This window comes from Sinohyriopsis cumingii, chromosome 1 (assembly GCF_028554795.1).
Source record: "Sinohyriopsis cumingii isolate HCF-2022 chromosome 1, ASM2855479v2, whole genome shotgun sequence".
Lineage (NCBI taxonomy): Eukaryota > Metazoa > Mollusca > Bivalvia > Unionida > Unionidae > Sinohyriopsis > Sinohyriopsis cumingii.
The window spans coordinates 65260517-65287931 of NC_142961.1; the positions used below are offsets into that span (position 1 = coordinate 65260517).

The following is a 27415-nucleotide window of genomic DNA, read 5'->3' on the forward strand; positions in this document are numbered from 1 at the left end:
AAATCACTGCATTATAAATCACGAGAATTTATTATGCAAATTTGACAGAACAAAATAGCTCCAACCCATTGCTGTTAAGTGAATGTAAATGCAACACTAGGCTTTAATAACTTTGTGTCACTTATATTTTTTATTTGAATACATGAAGAGCAAGGACAACCCATTTGGGAGGCAAGTAAATTCATAAAATGTTATCCCCAAGTTTTATAGGTTTTATTTAGTACTGTTAGCATATAGTACAATATTTATTATAAATACAAGATTTCAAATGATCTAAGACAGTATCATTTTGCCATGAATGTAAAAAAATGGGGAGAAAGTAAAGTATGTGCAAAGCATCAATGGGAAAAGAATAGTATGCCTCATTTAAGTAAATGGAGGTAACCCAGCATTCTCTTTTTGCTCCAAATTAGTTTGATGTCAGAATGTATAGTTTCCTTCTGAAAGTGATGTTTTTTTATATTTACTGATTTAAATGTTTCTATTTAAGGATTAATCTCTGTACCATCTTTCTTGGGCCTTGGAAATGTGCCAAAGGGAAAAACGTTATTGACAAATTGTAGTAGGGCCTGACAACTTCTTTTAAAATCATTTTGAAACACTTTCTCTGTGTGATTTTGAGGGTGAAAAGTTTGTACATAAACTGTTGGTGAGATGGCAAAATATGTCACTTGCCAAAGCAAACATTAGGACACCTCTAGAGGTCCGTTACTCACTTTATTTGTAAGGAAAAGGTCCATTATGGGGGATACAAGGGGAAGTATGGTATTGATCATGTGTCTCTGAACATTTTTGCACATGGATGTCAGGAAACTTATTATGGTCGGTAGTTTTTAACCAAAGTCCCAGATTCATAAAAATCTTTGGCTGCAAGAACTGTGCATGGCAAATTCACAAGCCAATTTGTCAGAAATTTCAGGCCTTGTATGATCCAGAGTTGATAGAACCCTGTCATCTGCCACAAAATGCACAGAAGGACCTTGAGCAAGTTCATTTGCAGTGTTTTCTGCAAAGAGTTGCCCTAGTGAGTGAGCCATCATTGTTGAGGGAAATGAGGTTTTGATTTCTCTTCTCTTCCTTTGTTGATCTCTTGGGACATTGCTTAAGGAGAAGATAGAAACTAACCCTGCTGGTCGAAATGACTACTCTGCAGCCCCATGAACTCCTGACATTTTTGATCACTGCATCCTGAACTATTGTTACTAGATACAGTTGAAGTGTTTCCTGCAAGGTCAAAACTCGATTGTTCATCCATAACTGAACAATTCGTCATAGTTTTTTGTAAAAATCCATGCTTATTTATAATCTTGAGGCAGCACATCATCTGCCATTATTGTTGTAGTGCTAACCAGTGTACTGAAAATTTAGTATTGGAAGGCATTGGATGTATACTTAGCACAATATCAAGTGTCCCTTAGGGTGCACAAAGTTAAGTGAAATGTGTTTCCATATATTGCAGTGTCATTTTAACATATTGGTTATATATATGTGTCCCAAGGTAATGGTAGACTGCACTGACAATAACTGCAGCAGCAATAACAACAATAACAATAATGATAATATAGATGCACTGAATCAAACTGTATTCCAAAATGCACCTTGTCTTCTTGAAGTTCTTGATACGGTGAAAGCCCCTCTATAGCATGCTTTGTTATTGCACAAATGCGGATATAACATAATTATGAAAAATAATGTCTAAAAAGTTCATTATTATTTGGGGGAAAAGATTACGTTTGAATTTGAATATAACATGATTATGGTGTGGCAACCAGAGTTTCACATTAATGTCACAAATTTCAGTTTCTTGATTTAATAATTTGGCAAGATGTGTTGTATTCTTGAAGTGGCAGAGTGGTCTAAAGTGCTCTCTGTTACAGATCACTGCCATCTTACCTCTGTCTGCGTGGGTTTGAGTCTTGGATTCGGCTAATGTGGTATGTGAGAAAGCTTGCCAGTAGCTACTCGTGGGTCAGTGGTTCTTTCTGGGGTTTTCCCGGGTTCTTCCTCCACTTATAATACTGGCCGCCATGTATGGCCTATCGTGTGCTGAAAAATGGCGTTAAACCCTACTACAACAACAACAATGTATTCTTGAAGAAAATGGGTACTATGATTGCATCTGTCTTTACATGAATAAAGTTGTTAAACATTTCTATTTGTTAATATTCATTTCAAATGTGTTAGTAGTCACTCACTGCTCTTTGATCTTTATTTTTGAAAGATGTCAGCTGGTGAGTGTAAATCTTATTATTGATTTATCAGCAATAAAGCCATCAAGTCTTCTTTTTGTTTGTCTTCATTGCATTATGCATACATTCATTGCACAAACAAAAACTACACATACTTGCCCATTAAACTGCTCATTAAACTGCATACACAACCAAGCACCAACCAATTCGGTGGTGATAAAACTTTCTTACCAGACTTATCTGTTATTTAAATAGGTAATTGGTAATCATTAAAGTCAGTCTCACAGCTAAATAAAAAAAGTAAAATATTATGCATTGTATATGCACTGTGTTCTCACTAGATGTGTATTTCTTGTTGAATATGGGCATTAATTTAAGATGGTAACTTTGTGAATGAAGCACATAATTTTGAACCCACTATATCCCCCCCCCACCCCCCACTATAATTATTTTGTTGTATGCATCATTGACTTGGTTGGTTAAAGCATGATTTGGTACATAGCATGATCCCATTTTATGGATCCTAACCATTGTTGTAGTGGGATTACACTGTACATGTAACATAGCTAAATGACATTTTGTGGACCCTGACTATTGTGTTTTTGTGAGATAACACTGTACATGTAATAGTTCTTTGGTAAGAAAATTAGGGAATGTTCAAAAGAAAAGGGATACAGTGTTAACAAGTAATCTGAATTATTCTGTAACTTTCTTAGTGTTCTTTATGAGATAATTAAGAAGACTTTAATTATTCTATAAGTGTCTCATTGGGCACAGATTGATAGTTCTGCTATATAGTTGATTAATCACATTTAATCAGAATTGTTTTTATTCCAGAGATCATGTAAACATTTAAAACATTGTGCAAACTTTAGTCCTAATTGAATAGTACCCTATGAAGTGCCAGGATTTTACAGTAAGCTCTCTGCTCAGTAATAGAGTGCTCTTTTACATTTAAGGTCATTGTTGTTTCTTCATGTCTAGCATGAAGCTATGGATCTTGAACATTATTTTGGTGTTTGATCTGTGTTAAATTTATTGACGGGTTAAAAAATAAAAGAAAGTGAAAAATTGTAACAAAGCATAAGATAACTAGAATTTTAGTTATCCGAATACTTTCTTTTTTTTTTCATAATAAAATTTTAGAGCAATGGCTAATGTTTTAAGGAAGTTTGTTGAATTTGGTCATTAATAATTTAATTTCTGGTTTACTTTTACTTGAAATGCACACAGTTTCTCTCAATTTTTTATCCAGGAATTAAAGTAAGTCTCAAATATAATCTGTAAATCCACAAATAAATGATGTACAGGAAAATAAATGGTTTTAGAGTATATTTTTGATGTTGCAAAGTAACATGGTCCCATGCTTTTGTTTCTTGGAGAAGTACCATTTATGTAGTACTCTTCTTTTTTTGTAATCCAGGTTCAGTAAAATCATAACTATTTCCAAAGTTTGATGAACAGGAATCAGGGTTTAGGAGTTAAAAATTCACTCATTTATTTTGAAATTTCAAGTGAAGATTTCGAGTAGTCAAGTTAATGTTCCAACCATACAAGTGTTGACTAAGGAATGTCATGTGTGAGGATTTTCTGTCAAGAATATTGCCAACTTTCTTCATTGAAAATCTATAGATTTACAGCAAGTATGTTTTCAATTTGTGTTCATGAACTCCTCTAAGCACTTGCTCTGACTTTTCAATACCAGTCAGTGGTTATCAAAGTGTGATCAGTCTTTGTATTGGACACATTGCTAGATCGCAGGCTTCTTGCAATTTTTTGTCTCATGTCCACCTTGTGTAGTTCTTGTTTCAGAAAAAAAGAGTATAAAAAAGAAGTATGCCTTCAACTTTGGATGTCCTTCAACTGCCAAAGTTGTTATGGTGATATAAAGTAAGCCAGGAATGGATATCCATTTTAAAACTATACATCTAGGAATTAAAACATTAAAGGTTTGTGGTGGTTGGTGAAGTTGCAGTGCAAAGGCTTTGACAGTTGCTAATATAACATACTTTCCATGTTCAAGTCATATCTACAGCAAAGGAAGATTTAATTTCTTTTGAGGTTGAATTCATGACAAAAGAGGCTAAATTTATGCAAATGTACATGTCATTCAATTGATGATTTATTAATTTGAAGGAAAAGTAAATAAGAAAATGTAGCTATTTATTATATAAGTTGCTGGTAGACAATGAGTGAACGTTAAATTCAGTCAAGATTCAGAACTGAAAATTCCATGATGCAGCCATTTTAGGTTAACCGGATATTCAGACACATATATGTTCTCATAAGTTGATTGAGCAGTAATGCAGGTGTCCAGATAAAATAAAGTACAATACAGATGACATAACTAAGGTCGCAGAACTATCAAAGCAAGAAAGATTCTCTTTTTTTGCACAGCTAGTGCATTATATACTGCAATTTTCCTTCATCCTTTCAAAATATGTTTCCACTGAATTTGGAAGGTGGGGGCAAAGAGTCTCCAGCCCATGTGATCATAAGTGCAACACTCCATTCTGGTCTTGATGTGTAATTTACTTACAAATGGTGTTAAAAGGGTCCCATAACTTATGGAGAACAGCCAGAATTTAGCTCATTAACAACTTAATCTTTTATAATAGCTGGATGCATAAATAAAATTTTCTGAAATTTTTTAATACCTGAAAATTGATATGGAGTTTGGTCTTTAGTTGATGGTAAGCATATTTCAGTGTGAATATGTCTTTGCTGTTGACACAGATTATAAAGCAGTTTTCACTTGTCTCCCTTGTTTCATTTTGTTAAGTAATTGTCTTTTGGGGGTTTGAAGTCCTTGTGTATACAGAAAAGTATGCTTTGAGATTTCTAAACTAAGCTGCTTACATGTACTTTTTAAACTTTAAAGTTTTTATTTTGAATTGGATCCTTATGCTTTTTGCATATAGGTGTAGAAGTTGGATATTATTTAGTAAAACTTTTTTGAGGCAAAACTTAAATATCATTTCACAATATCAGGTGACATTTGAACCAATGAGTGATTTTACACGTTTGAGCTGATTAATCAGAGTTCTTATTAGCTGTGCTGGTGATAGACAAGAAGAGCTTGTGGGCTGGCCTGTTGTCTGTAGCCATTTGTCCATCCATATGTTAGTATGTGTTTGAAGGGATAAACTACTTGCCGTGGAAATTTGCACACACATTCATCACATAGTCTAGCTGGTACTGAATGAAAACTGTGATGCCCAGACATCCAGTGTCAGCCATAGCGGCGATTATAACAATCTTGTCACTGCTCATCCTGAATAGAAAATTATATTGACTTTGGGCTTTCACTGCAAGACTTAATAGATTTAGTTGGTCCTGAACGAAGATAAAGCTCTTTGGACATCCAATATGGCCACTGAAATTGCCATCCGTAACATTTTAACTGCTACTTCTCATATTGACATGGGGTTTTCGTTCCAAGAGTTCTTATGATGTCCTAAATGAAAATGGAACCACTTGCACATTTTGACAATATTATTATTTCTACTTTTTCAGAATGAAACGTTAAATTTACGTATATATTTACATTTACGCTTTTCCTGTAAGACTTGTTCTGCTCTCTCTCTCTCTTGGTCTAAATGCTGTTGTTGTTGTGGGGTTTAACGCCATTTTTCAGCACACAATAGGCTATACATGGCAGCCAGTATTAATGGTGGAGGAAGAACCCGGAAAAACCCTGGAATGAACCACTGACCCACGAGAAGCTACCGGCAAGCTTTCTCACATACCTACATTGGCTGAATCCGAGATTTGAACCCATGCAGACAGAGGTGAGATGCCAGTGATCCATAACGGAGAACGGCTTTAGACCACTTGGGGCCCCCTTGGCCTAAATGAAAATGATGTTTCTTGAAAATTCACTGGGGCAATCATGAAGAACTTGTTATTGCTACTCTGCTAAATGGGTGGTTACATGAACATGGGGTTTTAAGTCAAAAGACTGACTTCATATGATGTCTGCTCAGTGACCATGGTGCTGATATAATGACCAATTTGGCCACCATGGCAGCCATCTTGAATGTTTTATAACTAGTGCTTATCATTGGAAAATCATATACAAATTGGATTGTCACCAGACTACTTCAAATGACTTGAGGATGGTCCAAAATTTAAATGGTTCCAGTCTGAAGAAAAAGAAATCTTATAGACCATACATTATTTGTTGGTTGAGGTTCAACACTATTACTCTGTGCAAGACAAGTTAAATATGATGGCCAGTATAACTGGTTGGGGAAACACCTGGGAAAATGTAAGAACCACTGACCATAGGAAGCTATTGTCAGCTTACTCACATACCCATACTGGCTGAGCCCAAGATTCTGACACACTCGGACAGAGGTGATATGGCAGTAATTGGTAAATGCAAGCGCGTCAGACCACACAGTCAACTTGGGCCTCATAAACCAAGTGAAAAAGAAAGAGAATTGGTCTCTTTTCTTGGTAGAGAGAAAAAGATATTGTTTTATAAAAGACAGTTTGCTTAAAAGTATGTAAGAGATCTTAAAAAGTTCAAAAGAAAAAGGACTTGACATGGAACTCAGGCTTTTCTTTTTTTCTAATAGACTGAATTGCATTGAGGGACTATTACTTTGTCCAAGATCTATTCAAGCATGAGCGATTGTGGGAATCATACTGAGATCTACAAAATTCACACATATTTATAACTTTACTTTTACTTCAATAAATTTCTTCTTATTTAGAAATTTAACCCTTCCCTTTGTTTCATTTTTATGAAAAGATGAATTATACATCAAAATGTTCAATTCTAGAATGGACCCTGTTTCATTGCAGGATTGTAGTTTGACACAAAATTGCTTTACAGATATTTGAGCTGGCAGTATGATTAGTAAACAAATTTTAATCGTGTATTTGTTCGTAACGTGAGAGACTAATCTGTATGTTTGCATTTTAATCAGTTTTCTCAATAATCTTGCATCTATCAGGATGAGACATATTGATTTTGTGAATTCGTCAGTAAATGACAGTTAGGTCGATTTAGTTTAAGACCTTAGTCCTGGATACGCAGGAATCAAAGATAAGGGGCTCAAGATTTATGGGGAAATAGGTCTTGGACTGCCATATGTTGTCAATGTACTGCAGTAAAAACACTTCCTGTCCTGACAAATATACAGATATTGAAGTGGGATTGTTTATGTGTGCTTTATGTTGTCAGTTTATTACCATGAAGTATGATCCCACTGTGGTTAAAATTTCACTCAGTCCTCAGATTTTTTTCTCCCTTTATTATCCTAATATGTAATGCATGGAGATAATAGCTATCATTATGTTTGTCTATGTGTCTATCCATAAATATTTTCATTGCTGGAACATAACTCTTCCACATGTTCAAGTATTTCAGCCAAACTTGGTACCTTTGTCAAGCAAGTTACATAGAAGTACCATTTGATGTTTAGACATTCTCTATTTTTTTATGTTACCACAGACGCAAAGTTGAAAGAAAGTGTTATTGGAGTAGTCCACTCACACTTTTGTCTGTGGTATAACTGTTCAAGATATCACTGTGAAACATTATATTAGTGTTTCAGATGTGCCTTTTATTGTTCAGAATTCTCAATTGGATTATTTTTAATGTCTGTCCATTTCAGGGCACAGAAATTTTCATTTAGCCATTTGCCCTGCAGGGCAAGTAATTTGGAATTTTCACACATCTTGTATACATTTTACCCATCCTATTTTGATTTTGAAGTCTGAAAACCTAAATTTCATTTTCAGTATTATTTGAATAATTTAACCACATCTATGTACACTCAAGCTTTCTAATGCCTTTTCATGTTCTATAACTATACATGTACATTGTTATGACTTTGTCTTGGGCTGTGAGCAAAAAAGAGCAAAAAAGCAAGTTTGTAAAATTCAGCAAATAATTTTATTTCCTGAGAATACAAAATGAAAATTTAAAGAGACCTAATGGTATTGTGAATTATATTCTAGATAGCCCTATAAGTTCTGTCACGAATCAAAAAGTAAAGTGTACTCCGGGTGAATTCCAGTTGTGTTCTGAATGAACTCCAATATTGAATGTGCTAATGTGTCCATAGTCTTCATTTATCAAATGATATTATCCAAAATGGCCTTGAATGAATTCACATTAATTTAACAAAATAGATTTAGTCCTAAAAGTATTAATGAGCACTTTTATAATTCTAATGAATACTCTAAATAAATCTTCTCAAATGTTAACTGAAAGACAACTTGGTTCCACTAAGACTGTTGTTAAGATATGGAATGAGTAATTCTGAAAAACTTTATATACCTCTCCACCTGACCTACATCGCAATAATCGCCTTAATGAAGTTACCCGTCAAATTCATAAGCAAATATCAGGTCTGTTGACCAAAATTTTAGCAAGTTAACTGGAAAAAAGGCAAGTAGATCATGTTTTTCTCAGGGGAATACCAATGTCGTGAATTCAGATGCAAGTAAACATGTTTACATCCTAGTTATGATGATCTTAAAATATAATCTATAATCATAGAGAAATATTAGCAATGTAATATGTTGTTTAAAAAATAATGAAACATTAGTCATTTAGGCTCTAAACTCAGTTACTGATAAGGACAACCACACAATACAGATATACATAACATATAATCATGGAGAAAAGACGACAGATAAAACAAATTAAATATACATAACATAATGTTTCTGATTTTATTCATGAAAGTTCAATCATTCTTTCTAAAATGCACCTCTTAAACCCACAAGTAAGGATAATTTTGAGTGATATTAGTGAATATTTGCAGCAAATATGACCGAAGAGCATACTGGATGCTCATACTCTAGCTAATCTAAATTGGTAACCATGCCTGTTAAAGTGTTCTCAAGTTTTGAAGAATCATACTGTTTTTTTCTGCAATTTTCTTTTTCTCTGCTCATAGTGTTTGCTTTTATTTATTTATTCTTTCTGGGAGCCATGATAGCTGAGTTGGTAGAGTATAAGTCTTGCAATCAAATGATACATGTTTGATACTTGCCGAGTCCAACCCAGGTCAGCTCTATCACTGTGTCCTAGGAAAGGCACTTGCCACCCATATTACCTCTGCATGAGAGAGCCAAAGACATGTTAAATGTATCCTAGCCTTCACTGAAACTTACATTTCTTTTTTTAACCTCCATATCCAACACTTATGAAATTCTGGCATGCGTACCATTCAGGTGATTATAGAGGACACAAACCAATGATATGTCTAGATGTTTGCATGCAGAAATCACCTTTTGCACCAAAGGTCTAATGATTTTATCTAGTTAATTGTAAATATAAATGGTGCAGATCCCACATCCCATGTGGCCTCTATTGTGGCCATCAGAAAATCTAGTCGATTGCTCATGAATATCATAGATGGTTTCAACACTTGGAAGTTCTTGAAAAGAAACAGCCTTGTATTCCTGGAAATTCTTTTTAGTTAGTTGCTTGTCATTCTCGTCGATTCTTTTTTTCCATGTGGAGGAGGAAAATTTCCCACTTCATTTCATTTTAGAAAACATAACCTGTTAGAAAGCATGTTTGGAAGAGTATTATATTTTTATCCTCTTAGTATTTTAATGTGGGATATCACAATTGCTTTGTGTGGCCATCCATAAACTATTTTTTCTAGAGCATATTTTAGTCAGGCTTGGAAGATGTCAAGCAAATTGTGTAAAGATGTCTTCTGATAATTCAATTTCCATATTTAATATTCTTTAGTATGTGTCTGCCATTTTGACAGCATATTATGTTATGACCCATTCTTTCTGTCTCACCAGCTGTCCATTTTTCCTTTTCTGCACAGTTATTGGTAATAAATGAGACTTAGCTGGAAGTTGAAGTTTGATAGTTCAGTTGCAACTTTGTACCTTAGGGATTATGGAAGATGATGTTGAGTTGGGGTCACATGATTGGTCAGCTTTTAGAGCCCAGATATGTTTACATTGATGTTACTTCACCAGAAAACTCCATACAGGTACTTGAACAATGCAGTGAAAAACAATAAAAAGAAACCCAAGGGTTCGAACTACAAGGGAGAACCTGTAATTCCTTGGGTACTCAGGTCCAGTGGAATTATCAAGGTTCAGCTTATTACAGATTATTTAGCAATTGTTCAGTTAAAGAGTCATTTATAGGTTTATGCTTTTTTTATGCTTTGGGTCCCACATCCATAGAACTGGAAATTTGTCATTGTGAAAAAAAACTAGTATTTTGAGGATTTTTGAACAAATACGCTTCTGGCTTCTAAACTTCTAAACCTCAGTGAAGAATATCATTATCATAGATGGTTTCAACACTCTTAAATTAAAAGAAATGACTTTGACATGAATTCTGGAAATTCTTTTCAACCGAAAGAGTGCAAGTCCCATAAGGGGCGTTTTTGTTATTAAGTAATTGTAAAATACCCAAGTCAACATTGGGAGTTTCTGATTAGAATCTCATATTCAGACTTTGCAAATAATTGCTTTAACTGGAACTCATACACAGATATTGACCTAATCTTGTACATGAGATCTACATTGAAACTGGTGTTAAAAGCTGCAATGTAACCTCGACCAGAGGATTATACAGTTCCCTGGCTCAATCAGATTTGTGAGTAGACCATTTGATTTCACAAATAGCAGAGATCTACAACAAAGAGTGTTTTTTTCTTCGAACAGACCAAAAAATGAAAGGTTGATAATTGCAATTCAGATATAATGTGGATATATAAATAAAATCTTATTGCGGCTATTCTTGAATGGAAAGTCACAGACAATTTGACATGGGTGCTGGACCAGAATACTTATTGTGATATCTGGTTAGTCCTAAATAAGCACTCTGATGATTTGAGGTCCAGTATGGCCTCCACAGCAGCCATCTTGAAAATGTTGCTACTGCTACTACTTTTCAATGAAAAGCCATATTGACATGGGGGTTTTACCATAAGACTTCTCATGATGTCTAGTGGTCATAAATTGTAATGGTGCTGATCTGATGTCCAGTATGGCCACCAGGGTGGCTATCTTGAAAATCGTGTCATGGCTACTGCTCTTAAATGGAAAGTCATTTTGATATGGGTTTTTTTATCAGAAGACTTATTATGGCGTCTAGTTGGTCCTAAATGAAAATAATGCAAATTTAACCTTCAATATGGCTAATGGAAATGACAAAGTTGGTGATGATTTAGTACAGCCATAATATGCTGTGCCAGCAAGGTTCTAAATATCATATACATTAGACTGTACCTACAAGCTCAGAGTGCCACACCTGATATTCTTTATGCATATCACTAAAATCATGTGAACAAAAACAAGCTCAGAGTGCCACACCTGATATTCTTTATGCATGTCACTAAAATCATGTGAACAAAAACAAGGTCAGAGTGCCACAGCTGATATTCTTTATGCATGTCACTAAAATCATGTGAACAAAAACAAGCTCAGAGTGCCACACCTGATATTCTTTATACATGCCACTAAGATCATGTGAACAAGAAAAAGTGCTGTCAATAAAAATACAGATGGCTGCCAGTTCTTTCTTTCTGGTTCATGTACATGTATGTTGACATTTTCAGGAAATTGTTAAATTTGTTTACTACATTATGTCCAGTTCCTTCAACTTGCATGTCAGTATGGACATGAACAAAAACATTTTGAAAAATAAATGATGAATTTGGTTGTTTCATGGTTATAACATTTAAAAAAATCACACTCCCATTTGAAATTTTATAATCATTCTTTACTGTGTATGCCTTAAAAATGCAAGTACTGTAAAACATTTCAAGAATTGCCCTTGCAAAAAATAGCATACAGAGAATAAAAACACACATTGACCTAATCTTTCAATGAAGATACCTCATCTGATATTTATAATGTTGATGTGATGTTCTACTGCCTAAATAATGGCCTCTTATAATATGTTCTGATGCTGACTGACATTGGAGCACCAGGCCAAACTTTCAGAAATATCCCACACACAGTTGGCAGCACATACCAATGCTTTTCGACGAATTTCATTTAGGCAGACTTCACATATGCTCATGTCTTTTTTTCTAATAAATTCAAATTTTCACATAAGCATGTGGACGTATTTTAAAGTTCTGTTGACACACATTTTAGTGGGTTGGAAATGAATGTAACAGAAGCGGGGAATGCCAAAGTTGGTTAAAAAGGTGATAACTATATTGAATGAAATGAAGCTAGATAAACACTTCCTTCAATATGATTATGTTTTTAATTGTTTTGTTAAAGAAACATACTTTTGCCAAATTTTCAGGAATATCTTGTACACTTGGTAGCACATATTTTACTTTTAAACAAAGTAGAGTCGTGTTGATTTAGGCAGACTTTGCATATGCTGATGTCTTTTTTCTAATCAATTCAAATTCTTGCATAAGCAAATGGATGTGTTTTCAAGTTCCATTGACATGCATTTCATTGGGTTGGAAATGAAAGTATTTTTAGCCGGGAATGCCAAAATTTGTTAAAAGGATGATAACTATATTGAATGAAATGAAGCTATCTAAACACTTCAGTAGCAGTATATTTTTAATCATTTCTTTAAAAAACATACTTAAGCATAATCTGGTTTAGGCATTCTTTGCTTCCATCACATTCCAAACAGCTGAAATGTATGTCAACAGCATGAAAATGCATCAATTTGCTAGTGTCTGATTTTGATTCCATCATTATAAAGACAGCAAATTAAGTATATCAAATCAATTTAAATGTGTGGAAGAGTATAAATATGGGTGTCATGTGTGTGAGATATTCCTGAAAATTTGACCTCTCATTCTCATGTCGGTCAATATAGGAACATGCCACATAAGGACATTATTGTGCCAGTAAGATGTTGTACCAACAACATAAGCATCGGGTGATAGTCGTCTTAGACTGTAGGACTAACATTGGACTAACATTTTTCAAATTAAGTTCATCTGTGTGTGTATGTGTTAGAAATAATTCAGATTGATCTTCAGATGATTGTCATACCATATTTCTAATTTGTGATTAGTGTAACTTAATCTGTTAACCTTATTCAGACTGTATTTTCCTTCTTTCTATATTTAATTAACCATCTTTATGTAATATTTTAAATGTGATTGATAGGCATGAATATGAAACATTGCAAATACTTGTATTTTATTGCATATCAGTATCATCAGTAAGCACATATACACAATAACTGCATAGTCATCACTAATTATTAAATGTACATGCTTACCATTCCAGATTTTAGTGTCCCCAACTTTGTGCTTGAATTGGCTTGTGAGCAGTATTAGTGCTGCAGACAACAGAAGGAAATGGAGTACTGTATATATTCACTTACAAGTTGAGGAAAACTGTAGACAATAAAGATCCTGATCTGTCATAGCATAATGTGCCCTCAAATCAGGGTCTGTGTTGTTTGTTCTACTCATGGCTTCTAACAAACTGCACATTATGCCACAGCAAATCTGAGTCTGTGCAGTTTGCAGTTGGACATGTAAGCGATCATATAAGGTTAATATGGAGGAAATGTACATGTACGTTGTATAAAGAAGTTCAGATTACAATTTTAAACATACCAAAATACCCACCTTGATGGCTTTACTGGCAAATAAAGGAGTCTTTTCAGCTTTTACTGTGTATATACTTGCACTATGGTTTCATGTTAGCTAATATTTGTAACAGTAAACCAATTGATGTCCTTAATGATTTTTGTTTGTGGTGACGCATTTTAAATTGCTTCTCTTTTATTCAGCAGGAGAGGTTCTGCAAATTCACAAATTATATGAAAAGTAATTGGGCTATAGTTCTTGCTACAAGTAGCAAGTTTACTTTGCTTAGGCTTGTGTCATTAAGTAATTGTTCCTCCATAGAAATATCAGGTGTGTTCTTGAACTGATACATTGATGCCATCAATTAGTCATATTTCCTACAGATTTAGTTCATTTCCTTTTGTTGTTGGGGTGGTATAGAATTATACCTTTCTCTCCATGTCCCTGATCACTTGATCATTATGTCTTTCTTGACTTGAAATAGTCTGTGAGTGATCTTTATTCTTGGATGTCTTTCTTTCCAAATCATGAATCTATACAGAGGTCTTGTTAGAAAAACTAACTGCAATTAAAATTGAAGGGCAAATTTCAACAACTTAATTATGCTCTTTATGTTGCGTTATGTAGTTCTTCACAAAGGTTTATTTAAAATCATTTCACATGCAAGGTGTTGGATATAATCGGTCACAGATCCCAAGGCTGATCTTTCTGTCTTTCAAGATGCCAAGGTTGAGATTTCTATGGGAAAGCACACAAGGTCCTTCAATATAAAGGCAGATTAAGTTTCATTTTCTCATGACAGATAAAATAATTAAGTTTGGACATGTTTGAGACACACTAAACCTTCTTAGGCTCCCAGTAACAGCTATTGATGTGTATGTTAAATCAACAATTGATAAAATATAGCCTCCTCTTCATAATGTCACTACAGGGAGGCCGATAATTTTATATTATGTGTCTTCACTTTAATTATACCTGTATGTATACTTTTTAAACAGATATACTTGAAATTGAACTCACTCAAAATCGAATTTGTCTGTTCCTATTCACCAAACTTCCAATTACTGAACAATAGCTGCCTTGAATGGCAAGTGGACCTAATTAGATGAAAACTCATGCAACCCTTTAACAGTACAAGCAAATCAAAAAGGCAAAAAAACTTTGATATTTTAGTTGTAGCTCTAAAGTTTATAGACCAGAAGAGTTGATAGGATGATCTGTCTCTCATCCATCCATTAGCACAAGTTTATTACTGCTGCTTCCCCTACTTGGAAGATTACCATGAAACTTTGAACACATTTATCCCATGGTTTAGTTGGTCCTAAATGAAAATGGTGTTGCTTAGACATCCCATATTGCCCCACAGCAGTCATGTTGAAATCCTTTTCACTACTCTGAATGGATGGTCATATTTTTAAGGGGTTTTACTAAAACACTTATTATAATGTCTTGTTGCTTTGAAATGAAAATGGTCGCCAGAGATGAAATTCAGTATGAACATCATGGCAGTGGTCTTGAAAATCTTATTGCTACTCCTCCTGAATGGAAAGTCATATTGATATTGTGTTTTCACCAGAAGACTTCTTATAATGTCAAGTTGGTGTTAAATGAAAATGGTGCTGATCTGATGTTTAATGTCGGATATGGTTGTCACAGCAGCCATCTTGAATGTTTCTCTTTACCCACATTTGTGCATAAGAGACCCCCAAATTTTTAATTTGATCCCATTTCTGACACCAAGCTTTGTTTTTCTCTCAGTTTGATTCCCAGTTCTGACACCAAAGGGATTTTTTATCTCAATCTTATACGCTTTGGGGAAACACTGGCTTTAATATCTTGTTATGACTACTCCTTAATAGAGTCATATCAACATTGGATTTTCACTAAAAGACAAAATATTGTGTCTGGTTGCTTCAGAATGTAAATGGTGCTGATCTAAAATCGAATATGGTTGTGCTGGCAGCCATCTTCAAAGTCTCATTATTGTTATTTCTTGAACTTGAAAAAAAATCACGATAAAAATTGGTGACTGAAACACTTCAGGCTACTGGTACATTAGTACATTCAAGACTGCAAGTACCTTCAGTGCTAGATCTTATTTCTATCACCACTGGAATTTAATTAGAACTTATTTCATTAGGACTGGTGATAGAAATTATTTTACTGTTTGGGATATAATTCATAATACTGTAAGTTATTTTTAAAATTTCACCTTATATTCTTGGAAAATAAATTAGTTGTTGAATTTTAATAAACTGGTTTTCACTCTTTTCTGTTGTGTTGTTTAAAACCATAGAGTAATAATATAAGATACAGACCCTTATCTTCTCTGTTTCTCAGTCTTTGCATATAATGTCAGAGTCACTGTGTTGGCATTGTAAACAACAAGGTTACTATAACCTGAATGAATATATCATGAACATATTTTGAATCTGTCTTTGGTTTTGTTACTAAATGTACAGTTGAATTGTTGTTGTTGTTGTTGTAGGGTTTAACACCATTTTTCAGCACACGATAGGCTATACATGGCGGCCATTATTAATGGTGGAGGAAGAACCCGGGAAAACCCCGGAAAGAACCACCGACTCGTGAGAAGCTACCGGCAAGGTTTCTCACAAATCCACATAGGCTTAATCCGAGACTCGAACCCATGCAGACAGAGGTGAGATGGCAGTGATCCATAACAGAGAGTGCTTAGACCACTCGGCCACTTGGGGCCCCCAATTGAATTGTAATTTTTTGATTCCTGAAATAATTTCTGAGAGGAGTCTTGAATACAGATGAAGGATCTGCATTTAGGATTTGTATGCCTGTGTTAGTCTTTGCAAAGTACATTATGGGATCAGAAGTTTCTTTGTATTGACATGAAATCCACAAGCTATCTTTCATACCCGATGTTGTAATAAAAAAACCCAGAGATGTTATTTTACATAAGGCACCCCCCCCCCATGTGTTTCCTATTGCACTGGTTTTAAAATTAAGGTAGGTACATGTAGCTGTTACTTTTAAAAAAACATATATATATATATATTTTGATGACTATGATATGTAATGTACTACATACTTGAAATGCTGGGCTAAATAGGCTGAAACAGATGTACAAATTGCGCATCAATTTCGGGAATTTCTTTTAAATTTTTTTTTTTAACCCAGTGGGGAAAAAAGTGCAATGGTTGGCACTGAAAAACGGGTATGGGTGCCAACGAGAAACATGTACATAATAGGATACACAGTATCCTAATATCCAACTAAAAAATTTGGGATGTCTCTTGCCAATTAGGGAAACTAGTCTGATAATCAGTGTCTAGAAGAGGAATTATAATACACAACTTAACAGTAATAAAATCTTTAATATTTTATGAAAGAGACATAAAGTTCTTAAGTTATCTTCCTTTTCTGTACTTTAGTTTCTGTATATCTTGATATATATTGATAAAAGAACAGTGTATTCTCACATTCATGATGGGATATTCCAGCAGCAAAACATCTATCAATGCAGTATATTGTTTGCTGCCTATATGTATAAATGAATCATATCACTAATGTTTATATATCAGTTCTGAAGTTTGGGTTGAATCTGTTGTATATTTATATTGAAAGATGATGAGAGCCATATTCATATATGTCATTTTCCATATAAAATGCTCAGATGCGGGAGATTGTGGGTTTGAACTCGGGCTTTGTCATACCAAAGACATATAAAAATGGTACTAACAGCTGCCTCACTTGCGGCTCAGCATTAAGATGTTAATGTTAGGACTGGTCAGCCTGGTATCAGGATACTGTGACTGCGTGGGACATCATGCTACCTATCACTATAAACTGCCACACAGCAGACATCATAGCGATATGACTGAATTTTTTAAAAAGTTATGTTAAAAATCCAAATCACACACACACACACACACACACACACACGCACACACATTAAATGATATTTCATTTTCAGTTTTAAAAGCCTGTTCCCATGAATTTTTTTGCGACTAAATAAAAGCTAGAAATAGCTTACCTTTTGCTTCCCTTAGATTTACAGTGGTCCCCCTCTTATACGGCCACCCCTTCTGCACTGGGAAAGTGGTCTTATAAGATGGGTGACCTTTCCAGAGGGCGGCTACATTTTTTGTGAGAAGTATATGTAATGTACATAGTAAAAAAAGCTACATACTTAAAACCATTTTATATCTTCATTTAATATCTTCGTTTAAAAGTAACATTAATTATTAAAGGTTCTTGTTATAGTAATTCAGCCATTTCAACTGAATATACATTAGTCATTCTTATTCTTTGTGTAAGTGTGATATGAGAGCAGCTATTATTGTCATGCACATTGTAAAACCATTCAAAAATGTCATTTAAATCTTGGTACATACATAATTCTCTTTCCATTTGCTCCATTTTCCCACTGCTGCTGAATAACCTCCTTTTTAGTTATGACGTATATTCAGGTATTTTCAACATAAAATTATTTTATTTGAGTCTTTTCTACATAAAATTGTTCAGCAAGTTCCCCCTCCCCACCTCACCTTTCCGTTTACGTGATGACATGTTAATGTTTGGTAGTGATTTATTCAGATGTTGCTAACTGTGTACGATTTAATCATGCAGATGAAACTTCTGTAGAGTGGACAAAATGCCATCTTCATAAAGGAAGTGATAAATATGTTGTCACATAATTTTTCGGTCTTTGTCTGGTACCCTGCTTTGTTAAAGGTTAATTCTCAGTGTGTGTTAATGCCCAAAATCTATTTTTAGCCTATGCTGACCCTGTTATGATTTTGACAATTACGTCAGGTTGTAATCATCAAAGAAGAACTCAACAGACGTGTGAAACCCAAAACTCGATCATAACATTGTTGAGCCCATTTCCTGTAAACTGCAGCTTTTATAGACAATAATATTAATCTTAGTGTTATATGAACTTTAGATAAAGCTTCTTTCAGTAACAGAAACTTGACATTGGGAGACATGTATCTACGATAGAGACAATCTGATTACTTACTGTACGTCACGATATGAATTAGTTATTGGTTCTGGATACATTTCAAATAAAAAGTGGCTGCTTGTGAGGGGATCATTTTACATTTTTGTCCTAATATGCTGGTCACTGGTCACGTTAGAAGGGTGTCCGTTCTTGAGCGGTACTTTTGAACACAAACTTATTGGTGCCAAGGGATTTTGGCGGTAAGAAGAGGGTGGCTGCTGGTCAGGGGGGCCGTTCAAGAGGGAAACTACTGTACTTGCAAGATGCCATCAGTATTATTTACAGCATATGATGTTTTGTCTCTGCTGTTCAGAAGGACAATGTACACCACTTGAAAGGATAACTGAATCCTCCAGGTAACAATTTTAATAGAGTCATTGATTTTTGCTATATTTTCTATAATGATAATCATGCTTTATTGACTGCATGCTTTTACTGTTCAACAGAACTCCATTATTGATCATATATGAGGATTATGATACTAGATACTATCATTCATTTTGTATTAAATCATGCAATTTCAGCTTTAAGTACTGTAAAGAAATGTAAGTAGTTGGCAAAAATATAAATATATTTGATCATAGATGGGATTGGAATGGAAACATAGGAACTGACTATCAGAAACTTACGATCGATAATATTCTGATGATTGTTTCTCTCCAGAATCATTATATTCTTGATTTTCCATCCTCTATCACTATTCCCAGTAACATAAATTTTACTGTCAAATTTTTCTTTTCATTAACTGGTTCTGTATATAATAGATTTGGCATAATAATATATACATGTATGTGAATTTTGTTGTTTTCGCCTGAAATTCATGTAGGAAACGCATTTTGAAAGCTATTTCTTAATGCATCTGAAAACACCAAATCCCAGGTGATCTTTCAATAACATACTGCCTAGTTGTGTTCAAAACATCGTTTTTCATTGGCTGTTTGGCTCGTGCATGAGTGAAAGGTAAAAGTTGGGAGTTATTTTTTTTCTTCTTCTTTTTTGCTAAACAGACTCATTATTTTTGTATCGAGACCACTCTGTATTTCAAATACTCCTCTTATCTTATTTTCTTGCAAAGGTTCATCTGTCTGATTGCAGTTCATACTGGTTTGCCTTAGATCTGAGACCAAAAAGTCTAAAGTCTGGACACAAAATCGGATTCCGACCACGGGCCAATTTTGGGTAGAAAAAAAATCGGGTCCAAAAAGTTAGTTTTTTATATCAGTATTTTGTAGTGCAACTAGATATTCCAGATTATTTAGTATCATTGTAGAGCTACATCTGTCTACCTTTCTATAATACCATCCACGTTAGTGTATCATGCATGACCATGATGCTACAAAGCCCGGCAGTAGGCTACTACCTCCTGCCACGTTAACTCGTCGCTAGGGGTTAATGTGTTAACATGACACTTAACACATCTAAAGACTGACATTTTAGCAAATATCCCATATAAAAGAACCCACCTTACCTAGCCCATCTAGTAGAAAATTACATAATTCTTCTATGAATGCACCTGATACCACCAGTCAATGAGAAATTACCCCAAAGTAGTGAATAGGTTTTGTTAATATTATTAATGATCTGAAATACATATGTCAGCAACTGTTTATAGGTCCTATGCAATCTACACTCTTAAATATCTTTACAGAAGAATTTTATACCCATGTACAAAATGGAACTAATGTCTTGCTTATAGGCAATTAATACAATTTACAGTCATGAACAGCAACACATAATATAGACAGTCATGTACCAAGAGTTACAATTTTGTTTAGATACACACAATAGTGTCAACCACTTATGTATCTTATAGTTTCAGTAAAATTCTCTATTTAGTCCCTTAGAAGTGATAACTTTTTTTTGCCAAAAGCTTTTATTTTCTTCAGAAGATTAGATCTGACAAACTTGTATGGAAATCTCCTCCCACAAAAGATGCAGGAGAAAACATTTTTGTAGTAAACATTTCATAATGGGGTATTGAAATGTATCATTTGGAGGCACTTGATGTTGCCACAGAAGCAATGCTAATCTTTGTCAGAGTGCCAATATCACTTGCAAATTACCATCTTTTAATAATAAACATCTTGATGAGGACTTAATGCAGTGCTTAATCATCAAAATTTCTAAGCCTTTTACTGAATTTGTTACTACACAAATCAAAGCATGCTGAAAATAATTCAGGGTAAGGAAACATTGTTAATTCTTGTTTCTTATTGCACTCAAAATAGGTGAGTTTTTTAACACTCACAAGTGAAATCACTGTCATCGTAAGTTCATGAGACAATTCATTCAGATAGCTAGGCACTGGTACGCAAAAAAAAGTCAATAAAACTTGGTCTTGATGATTGGAATAATGAGACTAAAAGTTTCTGACGGGGCCAAGTGGTCTAAAGTGCTTGCCTTTGCTGGTCACTGCCATCTCACCTAACCTATTGTGTGGTGAAAAATGGCATTAAACCCAGAACAACTGCAACTGCGAGGGTCAGAAGAGGAGTGCACATATTTAGAAGGTGTATACACATGGGTGAGGTCAGCAAAATGTTATAGAGAACAGATTACATGTATGTATTTGATTATGGAGTGAATAGGTAGATAGTGGAGAGTAAAAGGCATGGGAGGAGTGCTCAGTTCTTGGTACTGAAAGGATGATCTGAGCAGCTGTATTTTGAACTTATTGAAGTTTCTGTGGTAGATGTTGAGATGAACCAGATAGATGAACCATTTAGGAAATATATCTAACCTTGTGTATGATATTCAGACTTGTATTCCATATTTAGGTCCATTTCATTTTTCTACTCCTCTTGTCTCACCTTTCCACCCAACCTGTCTTTTAGGATGAACACATTTTGATATGTCAAGACTCCCACTTCCCCCTGTTCAACTCTCACTTCTTCCTGTTCAGCTCTCACTTCTTCCTGTTCTGTCAAGAAGGAAAAGTCACTAACATAAAATTCAAGTTTAGCTTCACCTCTGCTACATGTATGAATTTGTTTTCACAAGCTTATATTTGTCAGTTATTTAGCTGAGTGATACTAGGACCCCTTGTTTTTAGAGTTGGTTTAGATATTTACCAGAAAGGTGATATTGAGGAAAAACTTGAAAACCTTATTGTGCATTTTTATGAACCACTTAACAGAGTTGCAGTAAAATCTTTAATTAAGGTAAAGAACTTTGTACATATAATCACAGACTATCACAGACATGTTAATTTTACTTTTCCTACACATCTATATCAACTACCTGTTTCCTATAATTTTAGCAAAATAGGTGATGACAGAAATGTCACCTCAGAACAAGAAAATGACTTTCTCCAGCTTTTTATTTTAGGTCTACTGGTTACAAACCAGAAGAGCTTGTGAGATCTTTAGAGCAAATAAGGAAAGGAACTATGCCCATGTTGTCACATATATGCAGATTGTCCTTTATTGCACATCTGTATAAGCCACTTATGTATCCTATAATTTCAGTAAAATGAGTGATAACAATTTTTTACATAAAATTAAACTTCTGTAAAGATTCATTTTATTAAACTTTGTTTCAGAAATTCTAACAAATAAAAGGAACAAATGAAAAAGGGTAAACCCTTATTAATGCAATGAACCATGAAAATGACATCTTCCAATATTTTTTAAAAAGTCTACTGGTTATAGACCAGAAGAGCTTTTGAGATGGTCTGTTGTCCTTCTTCATCCATTAGCACAAGTTTGTTATACATACTCTTCCAAAATTATTTGAAAAATTGCACACTCACTTTCATTGCGTAGTTGAAATGGGAGACCACAGACATGTAGCATGATGTCCCACCCAGTTGCATTATCCTGACACCAAGCTAACCAGTTCTAACACTAGCCTTTTAATGCTGAGTGCCTAGCAAGGCAGTTTTTAATACCATTTTTATAAATCTTTGGTATGACTGGGCTGGGCTTTGAACCCAAGACCATCCACATCTGAGGCGGATGCTCTAACCACTAGGCAACCAGAGCAGTCCCACCACATGAGCTAATTTGAAAATCATTATTTTGCTGAAGCATATCAGAGATAGTTTAAACAATCTTCAGTTAGAAATAAGAAATCTTGAATTCCTAGAAATTCTTTTCACTCAGTAGAGCATCAGTCTCTTTGAAGGACTCCTGTTTGGAAATTATTTTCACAATTTTACTAAAGTGGTGTAGAGGAAAACATCAAAAACCTTGTTGCTCTTTTTTTATTTGCCACTTTTTTAGCACACAAAATTTCAGTAAAACCTTTCAGTTGATTTGTTATGAGAAGGTATGGCAAGCATATTCTGAAACTTGACTTCAAAAACATGTCCCCTTCTTTTGACAGCATTTTAAAAAATGTTATTAAAATCTTAAGCAATGGAAAATAATTAATAAAACTTTTATATGCATCGTCACCAACCACTTACTTGGCATACAAAGTTCCAATAACATCATTAATTAACATACTTTTTCTTGAATTTGACTTCTTAGAGTAGCACTCTCTTCAAAAATTGTTTAAGAATATTAGCAGAAAGGAGGCAGATGAAATAACAAAAGAAATTTCTGTGCAGCTGTGTTATTAACTTCTGTATGGAGATGAAAGGACAATGTCTTACCAGTAGATAGATGGATCATGATGAGATAGGCAGACTGGTGGACAGTGGCTATGAAGATATCCTTGGGGATAAGAGGCTTGATAATGGTTTTGCAATTTGAAATCACTGCTTGAGGGCCAGTCAATGGGTAAGGATCAGCTTTATGTTGTATCCTTCCCCAAATTTTTAAAATCTTTTAGCAGAGATTGTCTATGAAGTTTGATAATTAATAGCAGTTGGAGGATTTTCTTTTCATTGAGGTTCAATTTAACAAGAGTTGCTTTATTTACTTTATATGGTTAACTTTCAGTTTTTCACTGAAAATATACTGTTTTACAATGAAAAGGGGGTATAATTAAATCCCAACTCCCTCAGGATCCTGCCATTGATGATGCTTACTACTTGTTCGTCACAAGGACCCTACTCATATCAAGTAGCATAATCAGGAAATTGAAAGTTTCAAGATAGTTCTATAGATCAAATGTTACAGGATAATGATGAGTCTTGTCAGGACAGAAAGGAAAAAACATTGTCTGTCTTAGTGAGATAACAGAAGTTTCACAAGATTATATCCTTGTGTCTGTACTTTGCTAATCAGTGCAGATATTTCTTTCCTTCTTTCAAGAAACAACAGGAAAGTGCACTTGTGGCCCACATTGATAAGCCACACTTTGCATAAAGGTCTATACACACTGACTGTTAAGCTGCTCCACAAATATTGTTAAATCCTGTATTAGCCTGAAACCTGACAAAACTGAAATTGAATCTCATGAAAGTCTTACACAACCCACTCATATGTGCCAGAGCATGTTTTTATTTCTACTGGTCATGGATCAGAAGAGCGTCATGGATGGCTTTTTTCTGTCGTCTGATGTTTGTCATCTGTCCAACTGTTAATGTATGTTTGTCATCACTACACCGACTATTTTCATACTTTCATGACATGGTCTGGTAGGTCCTAAATGAAGATGGTGCCACATTGAGATCCAGTATGGCCACCACAGCAGCCATCTTGAAAATCTTGTTATTGCCATTGCAGCTGAATGGGGGGCCCCGAGTGGCCGAGTGGTCTAAAGTGCTCTCCATTACGGATCTCTGCCATCTCACCTCTGTCTGCGTGGGTTCAAGTCTCGGGTTCGGCCAGTGTGGGTATGTGAGAAAGCTTGTCAGTAGCTTCTTGAGGGTCAGTGGTTCTTTCCAGGGATTTCACAGGTTCTTCCTCCACCATTAATACTGGACGCCATGTATAGCCTATCGTGTGTTGAAAAATGGCGTTAAACCCTACAACAACAACAACAACAACAACAGCAGCTGAATGGTCATATCAGCATGGTCATGGGTTTTGTCTTTGCTGTTCAGAAGTTCAAAGACTTCTTTAGATGTTTAGTTGCTTATCAATAATATCATTAAACATCCTATATGGATGCCAACGGGACCATTTTGGAAATATTGTAATCACTGCTTCTCCCAAATATGGACATATTAAAATGAGTTTTAGATTGAAAAACTTTTGATGCCCAGCTGATCATATATGAAGATGATGCTAATCTGAAATTCAGTATGGTTGTAACATGGCATCATGAAAATCATGTTATAGGCTGGTCATATCAACAATATGCTTTTGCTAAAGAAACTTGTGATGCCTAAATGGTACAAATCTGGTGTCCAGTGTAGCATCTGTGGCAGCCATCTTGAAAATCTTGTTAGTGTTACTCGTCCAAAATGTAAAGTCATGCTGACATGTGGTTTTGCCAAAAGATTTCTTTTAATATCTTGTTGGTTGTAAATGAAATTTTGGTCTTCTAATGTCTAATATGGTCACCTTGTTGCAATCTATAAAAAAATCCTTACTAATACCATTCTTGAGTGGAAAGTCATTTTGACATGGGCTTTTCATCACGAGTTCTTACGTGTCTAGTTGGTCCAAAATTAAAATGATGCTGACTGAACTCAAGATTGCCAGCATTGTGGAAATCTTGAAAATATTTTTCGTCTTACACATTCCAAATGGAAGCTGTTTCAAAATTGGGTTTTCACTAGTAGACTTCAAATGATACTTAGTCGGTTCTAAATTAAACCGGCATGAAGTGTACATTAAATATGTTGACCATGATAGCTGTATTGATGTTACTTCTGCTCTTGAATGATGAATATTATGCTTGTTTTTCCTTCTTTTTTTAAAAACTTTCTAGCAAAATAAAAGGTTGGTTTGGCAGGAAGCAAGTTTATTACATAAGCAAGTACTTTATATACTTAACAAGAAAGCAGATGCAATGTACCAACTTTATCCATGGCCTTCTAAGTGTCTGTCCTCATTGACATGTTCTTGATGTTCTCAGTGCTCTGCTTGTATTATACTGTTCCACATGTTCTATATAGCACTAAACTGTTAGTATATTTATCATTTTAATTTTTGCAGGAATGTGTATTATGCAATCATGATTGTAATTTGACTTTTCTATAATGTTTTGAACACATGCTACTCACATATTTTTAAAAATAGTTTTCTTTTGTTGGCACTATATTGCAGCTATTGTGCTGAAGTGCTGTAAAATGCCACTGTATACATAATATACACATCTTTTAATCATTTCATCATTCAAGTTCTGCATTCCCTAGTTAAAATAATCACACAAACACACACACACACACATGCATATATATATATATATATATATATATATATATATATATATATATATATATATATATATATATATATATAATGAGAGAGAGAGAGAAGATGCAAGTTCTGTTTACCTTTTATCTTAACTGTTATCTTAATAAATCATTTATGAGGTTTTGTTTCAAAATCATAATTAAGTTTCATGTGAAATGTCTCCATTTGTCTGCTCAAACTATGTATTAAACAGTTGATAGAGCAGAATGTACAAAATTTGGAGCTAATTGATACTGTAAGCTGTGCTTAATTTTCATTTCAGTAGTTCACTGCAGTAATTTGTCTCAACAGACACTACCCTGGAATTAATTTTGATATATAAACAGCTTTTAAGGAACCATCATTTGTACATCATTATTATGATGTGGTTCCAATTATGGCCTTTTGAATACAAGTTTAGTTATTGTATGTTCTCTGATATTAATGCTCAGGTCGAATATTTAGTTCAGACGTTATAGGAGTCCTGAAACAAGAATGTTTTTTTTATCTGAAATGTTCTTCAAGTCCATTCAGTAATGGGCATAAGTGAACAATGAAAAAAAAAATGAATTTTAGCCTGGTAAAGACCTGGAAATTATTCTTTAAAAAAGCATCAGTCATGAGTATTGTCTTGACAGATGGATGATTGTTTTTGGAGTCTTTAAAGGCAAGGTTTAGAGTCTTAAAAGTCAAGGTTTGTAGCAATAATAAAATCTATGAAAATGTCAATTCTATTTATAAAAAGGGTTATATGCATCTTCAACCCATATTTATTACACTACATGCTTGGCATTGTTCAAAATACCAAACTACATCATCTAACCTACAGTTATCCCTCCTATTAAAATTTATGCCAACCTAGATGGAATTTATTCACAAAGGGATGCATGTTTTAAGAACACTTTGAACACAATGCTTTTATGGTGGTAAATATTGGTCATTGCTGGCAATAAAATGTATCAAAATTTTTACATTGTTTTTGGTTTGATCCTTAGTTTTGTTATATTCGTTGATTTTAAAACCAAACTTTACTTCTTTAAGTACGCACTATTAATTAGGCTTGATCAGTGTTTTCATCGTCAGTAGTTGTCAGACTGTAAAATTGATTTTAACTTCTTTTTTTCCCTGTATGTGTTTTTTTAGATAATTTTTTTACAGATTTTAGAATTTAGTTAACCCTGTCTAATAATAATAATAATAATAATAATAATGACCTTATTTAAAGAGGGTAACACATTTAGCTAAGAACTAATCTACCTTGAGGCCCTCATACAAAGGAATTTATTTATTTTATCTGCATCTCAGAAGCCACTGGATATATTTGGTTTGTAAGAAGGAAATAGAGTGGGCATTTCACATGTGGTACATTGTGACAAGATTTCACTCTCATGTATAATTTTAATCATTACTTCTATTCTGATTGCAAAACATTATCTGAAACTATCAGTTTCATATTTTCCAAGTGACTAAACCTATGTGTTT

The 27415-nt window shown here is 34.3% G+C and overlaps 2 protein-coding genes across 4 annotated transcripts in view; one reads left to right on the top strand and one right to left on the bottom strand.

Moving 5' to 3' along the window:
• LOC149807018 (uncharacterized) overlaps window positions 1–21633 on the bottom strand; it is a 50498-nt gene extending 28865 nt beyond the window's left edge. For all 3 annotated transcript variants that reach the window (XR_016421640.1, XR_016421641.1, XM_089960821.1), the window contains exon 1: window positions 21439–21633. Coding sequence is in view for 1 of the 3 variants with exons in the window: in XM_089960821.1 (XP_089816947.1) it covers window positions 21439–21481 (43 nt within the window). In the remaining 2 variants the exon portion in view is untranslated. The remainder of the gene's footprint in view (window positions 1–21438) is intronic.
• Window positions 1–27415, top strand: part of LOC149807017 (polypyrimidine tract-binding protein 1-like) — a 204118-nt gene that overhangs the window by 34414 nt on the left and 142289 nt on the right. The window lies entirely within an intron of this gene.